The sequence below is a fragment of the Triticum aestivum genome, chromosome 6A, assembly GCF_018294505.1.
Source record: "Triticum aestivum cultivar Chinese Spring chromosome 6A, IWGSC CS RefSeq v2.1, whole genome shotgun sequence".
Classification (NCBI taxonomy): Eukaryota; Viridiplantae; Streptophyta; class Magnoliopsida; order Poales; family Poaceae; genus Triticum; species Triticum aestivum.
Genome location: NC_057809.1, coordinates 270859906 through 270874923, shown reverse-complemented (window position 1 = coordinate 270874923; position 15018 = coordinate 270859906). Strand labels below are relative to the sequence as shown.

General features: G+C 46.1%; 1 protein-coding gene across 1 annotated transcript; it reads left to right on the top strand.

Moving 5' to 3' along the window:
- The first annotated feature begins 8604 nt into the window (after positions 1-8604).
- Positions 8605-10287, top strand: LOC123127421 (WD repeat-containing protein LWD1). The gene has a single exon (XM_044547118.1). The coding sequence runs from the start codon at positions 8703-8705 to the stop codon at positions 9948-9950; it is 1248 nt and encodes a 415-aa protein (XP_044403053.1). The 5' UTR covers positions 8605-8702; the 3' UTR covers positions 9951-10287.
- Positions 10288-15018: the final 4731 nt, after the last annotated feature.

The following is a 15018-nucleotide window of genomic DNA, read 5'->3' as shown; positions in this document are numbered from 1 at the left end:
GCCAGAATCCTCAACAGCCAGTACTGCCTTCTCTTTACGCTTCTTGTTGCACTTTTTATTCTTCGTCTTCAGGTTATTGGCATCGTCTTCATCCTCTGAGTCAACTTTGATGTCGTCCTCTTCTCCGGGGAGTCGCCTCCCTTCCTCTGTACGGGTGCACTTATCCGCCAAGGTGTATAGCTCATTCACAGTCTTGGGCAACCAGACGTTCATCTTGGAAAGCATCCTCCTGTTGCACACGTTTGATTGGAACGCGGCAATTACAGCTACCGGGTGGATATCTGGAATGTTCATGTGCACCCAGCTAAACCTATGCATGTACTTCTGCAAACTTTCCCCTTCCTTCAGTGGTAGGAGTTGAAACTAGCTGGGCCACCCAGGCTCTTGGTGAACGCTCGTAAATGCACCAACAAACTCATTTCACATGTCAGCCCAGGATGAAATGGAATTCTCCGGCAGGTGCATCAGCCATGACCTGATGTTTGGCTTGATAAGTAGTTGGGGAACATTCTCATCTCTTCCTTCGGCGGCTTGAATAGCAATTGTGTAGATGAGAACTCTGCCGGATTCAGCCTTCCATCATACTTCTCTGGTATTTCTAATTTGGAAACATGGGAAGATATCCAATGGACTTTCCACAGCTCGCGAGTGAAGGCAGGGCACTCAACCTCGAAAGGCAAGTATCAACCTTCACTGGGCGTGGGTTCGTCGACGTCTCGGCCATTGCGCCTGTCAGATTGGCAGCGGGTCTCGTGGCGCCGCTCTATAGTGACACGTGCATCTTCCCTTCGCCGATCTTCCAGGACTTGCCATTGATCTAGATGGGCCCGTGGATCAAATGAAGCCATTGACGCCTCATCGGGCTCCTGGTCGCGTGGTTCTGGTTGCAGCCTTTGCGCTGGCTGTCGTGGAGGGGATTACACCATTAGGGTGGCCCTCTCAACACGGTCAGAAGGTCAGGCCGTTGTTGTTGCTTGCGGACGCCGTGGCGGGCCCACCCACTGCTTTCCTTCCACCTCAGCAAAATCGATCAAACTCTAGATGGTGGCCCTCCACTCATCCCATTGATCGGCCGCAGGCGAGAATCTTAGCAGGAGTTGGACTCGCGCCATGTGGCTTCCGAAGCATTGCTTGGCATAGACGACGAGGCAGACCGCGACGTCGCTCGACTCCTTATAGTACAAGTAGTGGCAGCGCCGCGTTCTCGTTGCTGCGAGCTAGTCGCCACGGCATTACGGTGGTGAGAGGGGTGTGCCTGGGGGTTTACGACCTCGTTCAGCACTTCGTCTTGGTTACCCTTCCCTGGGCAAGGCGCGTGCCCAGTAGCTATGCCTGTAATAGGGAAAGCTAGGGGGTCACGACTCACACTAGAGCGGGCGTTGTCGCTGCGGCTGCGCCCACCAGCGCGGTGGGGAGGTGGGACTGAACATTCTCCCCGCCCACGCCTTGTGGGACACGGCCGTCGGGATGTTGTTCATGTCGCCCTCCCCATCGTCTTCCACTCCCGCTTCAGCCGTAGGGGGAATGACGACAGTGCCGCCTGCATCGGTAGCGTCCCCTATGGCACCTGCATCCCCCAACACCGCCACAGCACCTGCGTATCTGCGGCTACATGCGAGGGGGCCTTTGAGGTAGAAGGATGAGCTATTGCGCCGCGCTTCTTCTTGGGCGACATGGATGATGAAGCCAATGATGAAGAAGACAATGATGAAGATTGACGCGTTGTTCACAACCTCGGATTCGCGCAAGCGCCAACCCCTACCTAGCGCGCCAAAGATGTCGTGGTGAGACACGATCACCTATGGTGCCATCAGCCTCTTTGTGGTTTGGCAAGGGGGGAGGTCATGTTGCTTAAAGAGAAGAAGCCATGGAACAACACAACAGGGGTGACGCTGGTGGGTTTTACCCAGGTTCGGGCCGCTGTGGAGCGTAAAACCCTACTCCTGCTTTGGTGGATTGAGGGAAGGACCACGATGAATACGCATCGCTCAAGCCCGGCAAGGTCATCTCGAGGAGAGCAGCTACGCGCATATGAGTGTACAAGGGTCCGAATCTTTTTTCTAGATTGCCATAGCCCTCCTTTTATAGGCTAAGGGGTAACCACAGTGGCAAAATAGTCTTTTCTAGTGATTAGATAGCTAACAGTGCTATCATACCTAACTCTGGCAATTAGGACAAAGCGCATTAAATGCACTGCTAGGTGTCATGCTGAGGATGCAGCCCGACAAGCCTGCTGCGTGGCTTAATCATCTTCTACCCGTCTGCTTGACACGCCTCTGGACGGGTGTCATATAGAGGTAATCTTCCCTCCAAATGGCTAGCATGTGCCAAATGACAGCCACTTAATCACTTACGAGCTTGACACCGCACTGATAGATCACATGCGTCGCGATGCGGTGTAGCGGTGTAGTCTTGGCGGGGAGATTTGCCTTTAGCGGCCCCAGCAATCCTGCCGGGGAAATCTTGGATTCGTCCTTGGGGCGGCCCCGACCTGACCAAGCTCGCAAGCCCGACAAGGGAGGCTTTCCCTTTTAGCGATATTTTGTTGCCTTGGCTTGTCTTGGTCTTCTTGATCCGCCTTTTGATCCCTTAAAGAGCTGCTTATCTGGCTTGGTCTTGACTTGTATGCTTGGTGCAGTTTGCTTCCTCGCCATCTGATACGTCTCCAATGTATCTATAATTTTTGATTGTTCCATGCCATTATATTATCTGTTTTGGATGTTTCATATGCATTAATATGATATTTTATATTATTTTTGGGACGAACTTATTAACCTAGAGCCCAGTGCTAGTTTTTCATTGTTTTGAGTTATACAGAAAAGGAATATCAAACAGACTCCAAATGGAATAAAACTTTACATGATTTTTCTTGGACCAGCAGACACACGTAGGACTTGGAGATGAAGTCAGAGGAGTCCCGAGGCGGCCACAAGCCTCAAGGGCGCGCCCTGAGGGCTTGTGGGCCCCTCGGAGCTCCTCCAACCCTAATTCTTGGCCTATAAATTTAGAAATATTCCCAAACTAACAGAAGCATCCACCAAAATACTTTTCCGCCGCCACAAGCCTCTGTTCCCGTGAGATCCCATCTTGGGGCCTTTTCCGGCACCCTACCGGAGGGGGGTTCGATCACGGAGGGCATCTACATCAACCTTGCTGCCCTTTCAATGAAGTGTGAGTAGTTTACCACAAACCTATGGGTCCACAGCTAGTAGCTAGATGGCTTCTTATCTCTCTTTGATCTTCAATACAATGTTCTCTTCGATCTTCTTGGAGTTCTATCTGATGTATATTCTTTTGCGGTGTCTTTGTCGAGATCCGATGAATTGTGGATTTATGATCAGATTATCTATGAATATTATTTGAGTCTTCTGTGAATTCTTCTATGCATCATTTGACATCTTTGTATTTCTCTTCGAATTATCGGTTTGGTTTGGACAAATAGATTGGTTTTTCTTGCAATGCGAGAGGTGCTTAGTTTTGGGTTTAATCTTGCGGTGTCCTCACCAGTGACAAAGTAGGGGTAGCAGGGCACATATTGTATTGTTGCCATCAAGGATAAAAAGATGGGGTTTTCATCATATTGTTTGAGTTTATCCCTCTACATCATGTCATCTTACTTAAGGCGTTACACCGTTCTTATGAGCTTAATACTCTAGATGCATGTTGGATAGCGGTCGATGTGTGGAGTAATAGTAGTAGATGCAGGAAGGATTCGACCTACTTGACACAGACATGATGCCTATATTCATAATCATTGCCTTGGATATCGTCATAACTTTGCGCTTTTCTATCAATTGCTCGATAGTAATTTGTTCACCCACCGTATTATTTTCCTTCAAGAGAGAAGCCTCTAATGAAACCTATGGCCCCCGGGTCTATTTTCCATCATATATTTTCAGATCTATAAACCAAAAACCTTGCTGCAATTTATTTACTTTTATTTTCTTTTACATTTTAGTAATCTTTTATATCTATCTCTATTAGATCTCATCATTGCAAGTGACCGTGAAGGGATCGACAACCCTTTTATCACGTTGGGTGCAAGTATTTGATTGTTTGTGAAGGTGCATAGATTGGAGACTTGCGTGTATCTCCTATTGGATTGATACCTTGGTTCTTAGCTAAGGGAAATACTTATCTCTACTTTGCTGCATCACCCTTTCCTCTCCAAGGGAAAAATCAACGCAAGCTGAAGAAGTAGCAGGAAGAATTTCTGGCGCCGTTGTCGGGGAGATCTACATCAATCCCACCAAGTACCCACCATAAACTCTCATCTCTTGCATTACATTATTTGCCATTTGCCTCCCGTTTTCCTCTCCCCCACTTCTAAAACGTTTCTAGAAAAACACAAAAATATTTTCCTTTTTATTAGCCCTTCTTTCGTTCGTATTTTCGTTAGCTTTTTGGTTGCTCGTGTGTTAGGTTGCTTGCTTTGTCACAATGTCTCAAGAAAATACCAAGTTGCGTGACTTTTCCAATACTAATAATAATGATTTTATTAGTGCTCCAATTGCTCCCGCCACTAGTGCGGAATCTTATGAAATTAATGCTGGTTTGCTCAATCTTGTTATGAAAGATCAATTTTCCGGCCTTCGTAGTGAAGATGCCACATCCCATCTAAATACTTTCGTTGAGTTGTGTGATATGCAAAAGAAGAAAGATGTGGATAATGATATTGTTAGATTGAAGCTAGTTTCGTCCTCACTACAAGATCGCGCTAAAACTTGGTTTTCATCTTTGCCTAAAAATAGTATTGATTCATGAAATAAGTGTAAAGATGCTTTTATTTTCCAAGTACTTTCCTCCCTCTAAGATCATCTCCCTTAGGAACGATATTATGAATTTTAAGCAACTTGATCATGAACATGTTACACAATCTTGGGAGAGGATGAAATTGATGATAAGAAATTGCCCTACTCATGGTTTAAGTTTATGGATGATCATACAAAAAATGTATGCCGGATTGAATTTTGCATCTAGAAATATTTTAGATTCCGCCTCAGGAGGTACTTTATGGAAACTACTTTGGGAGAAGCTACTAAATTCCTAAATAACATTATGGCTAATTATTCTCAATGGCATACCGAAAGATCTTCCACTAGTAAAAAACTGTATGCGATTGAAGAAATTAATACTTTGAGTGGGAAGATGGATGAACTTATGAAATTGGTTGCTAGTAAAATTGTAACTATTGATCCTAATGATATGCCTTTGTCTACTTTTATTGACAATAATAATGAATATATGGATGTGAATTTTGTTGATAGGAACAATTTTGGTAATAACGCATATAGAGGTAATTTCAACCCTAGGTCGTTTCCTAGTAATTCCTCTAATAATTAAGGTAATTCCTACAACAATTCATATGGAAATTATAATAAAATACCCTCTGATCTTGAGAACAATATTAAAGAATTTATTAATTCGCAAAAAGTTTTCAATGCTATGGTTGAAGTAAAATTACTCAAGATTGATGATTTGGCTAGGTCCCATACAAGAAATGGGAATAAAATTCGAACATCTGGGCGACGTGGCTCGGACGGAAAGATTGAGAAACTTGGTTTTTTAATTCATGTAAATTCAAAACACGGCTGAAAATCATGAAACTTGCCATGGTGTCATGACATAGCACCAACATGCTGTGGTACAAGCTTCTTGCAAACCGAAGCTTCTCTCAAGAAGGATCGTGGTTCCGAGAGGGAACGTGTCACCTCCATGTGCGAAACAACATACACTGCCTTCTCCCGCCTTAATTTTTTTACACAGGCAGATTAGACCAAATATAAGTATCGTGCTAAAATTTGGAATTATTTCGGGTTTGTTTGGCCTTTTTTATACATTAATTGAATTTCTGGGAATTTAATGTGCATAATTCAAATTTGAACTACAAGCACATGCTCCAGTGCACCAAAGTTGGTTGAAAATCACATGTGTGTCCTTGGGTGAATTTCTAGGTCCCATGCAAAAAATGCGAATGAAATGCAAATATCTGGGCGTCGTTGCTTGGCCGGAAAGATCGAGAAACTTGTTTTTTTAATTCATGTAAATCCAAAACACGCCTAAAAATCATGAAACTTGGCATGGTGTCATGACATGGCACCAACATGTTGTGGTAATGTTTTTTTGGCCGAATTGGGACAAGCTTTGGTATAAGCTTCTTGCAAACCGGAGCTTCTATGAAGAAGGCTCGTGGTTCCGAGAGGGAATATGTCACCTCCATGTGCGAAATGACAAACATCGCCTTCTCCCGCCTTAATTGTTTACACAGGCAGATTAGACCAAATATAAGTATCGTGCGAAATTTTGGAATTATTCCGAATTTGTTTGGCCTTTTTTATACATTAATTGAATTTCTGGGAATTTAATGTGCATAATTCAAATTTGAACTACAAGCACATGCTCCAGTGCACTAAAGTTGGTTGAAAATCACATGTGTTTCCTTGGATGAATTTCTAGGTCCCATGCAAGAAATGCGAATGAAATTCAAACATCTGGGCATTGTTGCTCGGCCGGAAAAATTGAGAAACTTGGTTTTTTAATCCTGTAAATCCAAAACACGCCTGAAAATCATGAAACTTGACATGGTGTCATGGCATGGCACCAACATGCTGTGGTAATTTTTTTGGCTGAATTAGGACAAGCTTTGGTATAAGCTTCTTGCAAATCGGAGCTTCTCTCAAGAAGGCTCGTGGTTCCGGGAGGGAACGTGTCACCTCTGTGTGCAAAATGACGTACATTGTCTTCTCCGGCCTTAATTTTTTTACACGGATAGATTAGACCAAACAGAAGTATCGTGCTGAATTTTGAAAATATTCGGGGTTCGTTTGGCCTTTTTTATACATTAATTGAATTTCTGGGCATTTAATGTGCATAATTCAAATTTGAACTACAAGCACATGCTCTAGTGCACCAAAGTTGGTTGAAAAATCACATGTGTGTCCTTGGGTGAATTTCTAGGTCCCATGCAAGAAATGAGAATGAAATTCAAACATCTGGGCGTCATTGCTCGGCCAGAAAGATTGAGAAACTTGGTTTTTAATTCCTGTAAATCCGAAACACGCCTGAAAATCATGAAATTTGGCATGGTGTCATGACATGGCACCAACATGTTGTGGTAAAATTTGGCCCAATAGGGACAAGCTTTGGTATAAGCTTCTTGCAAACCGGAGCTTCTCTCAAGAAGGCTCATGGTTCTGAGAGGGAACGTGTCACCTCCGTGTGTGAAACGACATACATTGCTTTCTTCCGCCTTAATTTTTTTACACAGGTAGATTAGACCAAATAGAAGTATCGTGCTAAATTTTGGAATTATTCCGGATTCGTTTGGACTTTTTATACATTAATTTAATTTCTAGGCATTTAATGTGCATAATTCAAATTTGAACTACAAGCACATGCTCCAGTGCACCAAAGTTGGTTGAAAAATCACAAGTGTGTCCTTGGGTGAATTTCTAGGTCTCATGCAAGAAATGGGAATGAAATTCAAACATCGGGGTGTCGTGCCTCGGCTGGAAATATTGAGAAACTTGGTTTTTTAATTCCTGTAAATCCAAAACACGCGTGAAAAGTAGGATTTAGGCGATCAAGGAGGCGAAGAGGGATCCCTTGCGTGCCGCCGGTGACGCCGCTGGTTCCCTCTCTCTCCATCGGCCGCTCCGGCGGCAGGAGGGAGAGGGAACCTCGGGTCTGTTCGCTAGATGGGTGTGTGGTAGGGTTAGGGTTGAGGGAGACGCTGCCGAGGCCGTTGCGGTGGTGTCGCGTCGGAATAAATTTCTCCGGGCTTCGTTCGCGGTCAGGCAAGGCTTTTGCCTTCGTCTAGGAGCCAGCGGTGTTTGGGGATCTCCGAATCTCGTCGAGGTCGCATGCTATGGTGGTTGGAGGTCCATCGGCACTGGCTGTTTGGATCCTCAGATGGGCGATGGAGGCAGGGAGACAAAGACCTTTCTTCTTCCTTGTTGGTATGATTTGCTGCTGTTGTTCTTCTCCTTCCTCTGCGCTGATGCCGGTGGGAGATCCTGCTTTGTCCGGGCGGATGGCCCGGCCGCGGTGCTGGACCGGTCGGATGACTCGAGTTCTCTTCCTTTCGGAAGGGACACTTTTCGCGGTACTCAAAGCCAAAGATGGCGGCGACTGTTGCAGGTGTGTTGGATTGATGTCCATGCCCTCTCAGCGCTGGTGTCAAGAAAGGAGGAAGCAGCGTGGCGGCAATTGTACCGTGGTCGAAGATGATGACCTGTTTGCGACTGGTTGCAGATCCGTCTGCTGCAGGGGTCTTCTCTCAAGATTTAGGGATGATGACACAGGGCTCCGGAGATCTTGTGTTATGGTTGTCTTAGGGTACTCTAGGTGTTCATGGTTTTTTGTGTTTGCGTTTCAGAGTGCTTGTAAGGGTCAACTACTTTGTACTGATTCGTGATTTGAATGAAAATTTATCAAAAAAAAAAGATGTTTAGGCCTGGGCCAGGATGCGTGGCACGTTTTTTTTTTGAATCAGGTGTGTGGCATGTGGGCCCGCATGGCACGGCCTGTGTAGCAAGCGTGTCATGGGAGGCGGGTGCCGGTCCGTTTAGCCCAAGACGGGCGTGCCAGCCCACGTTTGCTACACAGAACATCCTCACCGCATACCACTCTTCCCTTTCCCTGTACCCGAATCATCATCCGTTCCCCATCTCATCCGTTCCCTTGAGAGCTGCAGCGGCGACATGGGCGGCGGCGGCGCAGCCGGGGATGCCGATGGGTGGGCGGATCAGGACCAGGGGAACGGCGGGAGCCGCGGCGGGGGTGAGGCGAAGCGGTCGGAGATCTATACCTACGAGGCCGGTTGGCACATCTACGGTATGAACTGGAGCGTGCGGCGGGACAAGAAGTACCGACTCGCCATCGCAAGTCTTCTCGAGCAGCTCGTCAATCGCGTGGAGGTGGTCCAGCTCGACGAGTCCACAGGTGACATCGCCCCCGTGCTCTCCTTCGACCACCCTTTCCCTCCCACCAAGTCCATGTTCGTCCCGGACCCCCAAGGCCTCCGCCCCGATCTGCTTGCCACCTCTGCAGACCTCCTTCGCATATGGCGCATCACGGACGACGACGCCGCTGCCCCGGGCGCTGCCGACTCCAACAATGGCTCCGTCCGCTGCAACGGCGTGGGGAGCCCCGCTGGTCAGCAGCCGGGCGTCAAGCTGTGCTGCGAGCTCAACGGCAACCGCAACAGCGACTTCTGCGGCCCGCTCACCTCCTTTGACTGGAACGACGCCGACCCACGCCGCATCGGAACATCATCCATCGATACCACTTGCACCATCTGGGACGTTGAACGTGAGGTAGTCGACACCCAGCTCATAGCCCATGACAAAGAGGTCTATGACATAGCCTGGGGTGGCGCTGGTGTCTTTGCATCTGTTTCTGCGGATGGCTCGGTCCGCGTGTTTGATCTTCGGGATAAGGAACATTCCACAATCATCTATGAGAGTAGTTCTGGCGGCGGCTCCAATTCTGCTGCTACGGATGGTGGGGCTGTGTTGCCGACACCATTGGTTAGGCTGGGGTGGAACAAGCAGGACCCAAGGTATATGGCAACAATCATCATGGATAGCCCCAAGGTGGTCGTGCTTGACATTCGCTACCCAACACTGCCTGTCGTTGAACTCCACCGCCATCATGCTCCTGTGAATGCAATCGCATGGGCGCCTCACTCTTCTTGCCACATTTGCACAGCTGGGGATGACTCGCAAGCACTGATATGGGACCTCTCCTCCATGGGCACGGGGAACAATAGCGGAGGCAATGGAAATGGAAATGGCAATGCTGCTGCAGCTGCAGCAGCAGAGGGTGGTCTTGACCCTATATTGGCTTACACTGCAGGGGCGGAGGTGGAGCAGCTGCAGTGGTCAGCTACCCAGCCTGACTGGGTTGCCATTGTATTCGCCAATAAACTGCAGATTCTCAGGGTCTGATTTCTTCATTCTAGCTTTATCAATGGTGGGGCAGAAAGAGGCAAAGAAGCCCATCATGGATGATGAGAGTTCAGGCAATGGGAGGACGGTAATTTTGCTTTTGCTTTAGTGATGTATGTTGCAGACAGCTGATATGTGTGCTGAGTTGCTGATAGAAATGATGGTTCACTAGGTAGAAGCTGGAATTGACAATGAACTGAGTTATTAAGAGTAATTAGACTTATAGGATTAGTGTTGGTGATACTGAACTAAATTGCTGTTATTTAAATTGCTCGACTCTAGTACTGCTGTTAACTTGCTTATTGCTGCAATTGTCACAAATTTCTGTGTGTGCTTATGTTGTTTCAGTCCCTTCATATCTTTTCTGCTGTATCATTTTTGTATTTAGGGCAAGTAGGAACAAACTTGTTTTAATTGTTCATTTGGTTGAACTCGTGCCATTTTGTTCCGTTTGCATCCCATTACTCATTGTTTAGTTAGTTGGTAGAATATTAGCTGGTGATTTATCCTTTGTTTTTGGGTTCCTATTGCTGGTGTAGGTGACTTATATGTGGTTGATAAGAAATGGCTTATGTTGATTTGACGCAGCAGAGAAATGGAAAAGCCATTGTTTTCCAAGGAAGGCAAATATACAGTTTCCACTTTGGCTTTATTTCAGTTTACCTCTAGTATTTGAGCTCTCGTAAGTTTTCTTTAGTTGTTTCTTTGTGTGAATATGAGAATTATATCTTTCGGCTAGACAAGAAAGAAATGAGTGCATCTCTAGAATCGGTAACTATATACTACTACTTAAAGATAGATAGAATGAAAAAAGGGACATGGAGCATATAGCTTGAGCTCACATGCACCCTTTTGCAACAGTAAATCTGAAAAAAGCTAAAAAAATCTGATATATTTTTTTGGCAATAGACATTGATGTGTGTTTCACATGCGTGCAAATTTTCACGGTGAAATGACATTCGTGGAGGTCCGAGCAAAACAAATAAAATTGATGCTCCAAAAAGACTTTGGAAGCATTTGGAGCGTTAATTTTTTTTTGCAAGACATCCATTGATGTTATTTCATCACAAAAATTTGCACACATGTGAGAAACACTTCAATGTTTGTTGCTAACCTTTTTTTAGTTTTGTTTGAACTTGTTTAGTATTTTTGTTCGGATTTTACTGTAGCACGTGAGCTCCACCTCACAAGAGCACTTTTGTGATAAAAAAATTGAGCAAATTTTGTGATAAAATAAATACAAAGATATCAACACAGTCGGAATCATGAGGCTCCATAATGACAATGGGTTAGGTCTTGAGGAAGCTTAGTTTGGATGATGGAATATTCGATGTTCTAGTTGCTTGTTGCCTGCTGTGTTGCAATACCTAGACTGGTTCGAGCCGGCTATCTCCTTTGGACGAGGCGATCACCTGGATCATGTTCCCCATCCAAGGGAAGCCGCCTTGGTGCTTGGTCCCATCATTGAATCTCCTGTAATTAGACACAATGGATAAAAAGGGCATCTCGCCTCAGGCCGATCCAGACGAGGTTCCATGACCTTGCTCCCGGTAAGGAGTCTGTGCCCTTGGTCAGATCATCCTTGACGTGGTTTTTGACACGCCGGTGAATTATTGTAGAAAACTTATGTTTTGAGGTGGTCCCCTTCAACAGCGGCTACCACACAGTCCTCGGCCGACCTTCTTTTGCCAAGTTTATGGCAGTGCTGAATTACGCTTATCTCAAGCTAACGATGTTGAGCTCCAAGGGGGTCACTACGGTTATGAGCTACTACCAGCGGTCGCACGAGGCCGAGCAGGCAGATGCCGTCGTGGCTGAGCAAGTCAGTGGATCTAGACGACATCACAATGGCCAAGAAGCAAAAATCGGATCCACCTTCTAGCCTGGCCAAAAAACAAAGAAGATTCAAGATTCAGATCGACCAAGTCGATGCCTCCCAAGACGTTGGATATCGGGTCTGACGTGGATCTGGATCGAAAATAGAAAAGCACAATCAGTGACTTTCTTCATTTTTTTGAGAGTACACGATCGCGTACTTTAGCGTACCTTAACTTTATAGAAAACAAAAAATATATACAAGAAGTTTTTACAAGTGGGAAGTGTGATCTAGCACACGACCAAACCGTTGCCAGAGACCCCCAACTCCACTCCTACACTAAACGCTACTATTCACAGAATATGCTAACACCACGGCCTCCACTCCTACACTAAACGCTACTATTCACAGAATATGCTAACACCACGGCCTCCTGCCAACGCCCATATGCGTAATATCTCAAAAGTCTGCAAAGTGAAATGTTGCACCATGTCGATCGAAGTTCTCGGACCAAAGACAATCCCATTTCTATGCTTCCAAAGCTGCCAGGAGAACAACATCACCAGTGAGTCGAAGCCCTTTCTGTGAGAACTGGATTTTTTGTGTGTGGCAACAGTCTGACATGCCTGGAGTCGAAATGAACTTGCTGAGCATATATTTAACATCCGACCTGGATTCTGACCAGTTAAGCAAACTCTTAGCCGTTTTGCTGAGCCTAAGCGACACGCAATGGGCGGGAAGTCATAGATTCATACTGGTTGGCTAATCCAGTTATGGCCTCTAAGAAGGATAAAACCTTGAGCATGTGTGTTGATTATATAGATCTCAAGTAATGATGCCCAAAGGATCCTATGTTCGCTCCCTGCATTGATTAGGCCATCGATTCTACGACGTGTACTTTGGGTACCACCAGATTCGTATGATAGAGTCCGACTATCGGTGCCACACACCAATGGACTATGCTGAAGTACCTGCATGACCAGATCGACATCAATGTGGATGCCTACGTGGATGGCACCGTCATCAAAACCAAAACGACCATACCCTCCTTGCCGACCTGGCGTACACCTTCGACAATCTGCACATGTTCCAAATGAAGTTGAACCCAACAATATGTGTGTTGGTGCACCAAACCAAAACGACCATACCCTCCTTGCCGACCTGGCGTAGACCTACGACAGTCTGCACATGTTCCAAATGAAGTTGAACCCAACAAAATGTGTGTTGGGGTACCATATCTGAAACTGCTCGGCTTCATCGTCTCCAAGAGAGAGATCGAGTTAAACTTGGAAAAAATCAAGGTGCTTGACAAGCTTGAGGTTCCAAAGAAGCTCCAGAACATACATAAGCTAGTCGGGTGCATGGCATCCCTTAGCTGGTTTATTTCCCGGCTGGGTGAGAATGCCCTCCCTTATATGTGCTACTTAAGAAAGTGAGAAGTCTGACTAGACCAATGAAGCTAAGTCGACTCTTGTCCACATCAAGCGTCTGCTCGACACCAACCCCATCCTTGTTGCACCAGCGGACAACGAGCCTAAACTCCTTTGTATATCTGCTCCTAATCGAGTTGTTAGTGCAGTCATCGTAGTGGAGCGCGAAGAGGCACACCATGCCTACATGGTACATCACCCCGTCTATCACTTTGACGACCTCGATCTGCACTACGTGAAATGTGCCGGCAATGTGGTGGGCGACCCCTTAGCCAAGATGGTCGAGCTATGGGAACCAGTATCTGTTGAAATTTCCTCAAGATGCAGCACACGACTAAAACAAAGTTGGAGTTAGAACCGGAGCCCGAACTGACACCCGATGGCTCGGAAGCTCCTGAGTTATCCGACACTGGGCAGGTCGTGGTGGTGATCCCGACTTCGACCAAGCCAATTCTCACATATTTTTATGCCATTCATTTTTCCTAGTGGCCCTACAGATGTAGAGCAACGTATGGCTGCCATGAAGGGCGAGCTTGATCAGGCTCGTGCCGAGGTGCAGGGCCTTAAGGAGAAGGCGAAGGAGGACGCCGACCTGCTCCGCCATGAGCAAAAAATGCTCAAGGCTGCCCAATCAACGGTGGGCGTGGTCGAGGAGGACCTCACGAATTGCGTCAAAGATCGTGATTCGTTGAAGGCCAAGAAGGACGCTGCTGATGCTGAAGCAAAGTGGCTCACCCGGGACCTTCAAGAGGCCAAGTTTCTGTTGGGAAACGTAGTAGAAAAACAGAAAATTTCGCCCTATGATCACCCAGGAACAATATGAAGATGCATATAAGGTTTGGATCAATGATCGTTACCGACTCCGGAATGCAGCGGAAGTAGACGAGTCTGTGTAGATCGTACTTGGAGTCCCACGTATCGTAGATGAACGATCCCGCGAACCACTCACGAACGATCGCTCGAACGGAAGACCGAAAACACGACCTCTCTACTTGGTGGCAAGTGTACGGTCTTCATGGTCCGGCGGCGTTTCGCCATACAGAGCTAATCTTCATCAGAGAATTAGAGGGAGAAGATTAGAATCACACTTGGCTTCTAATTATGAGGATTAGAGGATCTAGGTAAGCTCTAATTGATCAACTAGGACTAGAACTAGAGGAGGCTCCAAAACTTTGTGTTATCAAAAGGGCCAATACCGTATATAGGTTAGAGGAGGAGGGAGGGGCGGGCTACCACCGAGGAGAGAAACACCCTTCTTGGAACCCCTAGTCACCCCCCCAATAAAAGGAAAGGAGGGCGCTACTTCCTATTGGGCCATGGTGGCCAAATACTCCTTCCACCACTAGGCCTTTTAAGGCATGTTGATATTAAATTAAATATAAAAGTCATCTAACAATTACTAGAACCTTTTATTATTAATTTAACACCTTCGGAAATTTTTTCTACCTATATATTATTCATCGAAATACCTGGTATTTTCCGATAAACTCTAGAACCCTTCTGGTGACCCCGAAAAGCTTCCGATCCTCTCGAAAATATTTTGAATATTAATGAAAAAATTCCACAACTAAATCCTCGGTACTCTTGTCCTACTAACACTCAGCATATCGTGATTAACTTAAGCTTATGACCCTGTAGGTTTGGTAAATCATAAACATGAACGAAACCCTTCGTTCAATGATTGATAGCGGAACTGTGGACGTCCATATCGGTCCCTATGATTACACGAATGGCATTCGAGTGAACCTTTGGTTATCATGTGATGTTCCCTTTTCTTCGTGATACTTTACAAAACCCGAGATGTGTCGGTATCCTCTTGAGT

What these genes read in the sequence shown, in the direction of transcription:
- LOC123127421 (XM_044547118.1), top strand. Translation starts at nt 8,703, where the DNA reads ATGGGCGGCGGCGGCGCAGCCGGGGATGCCGATGGGTGGGCGGATCAG.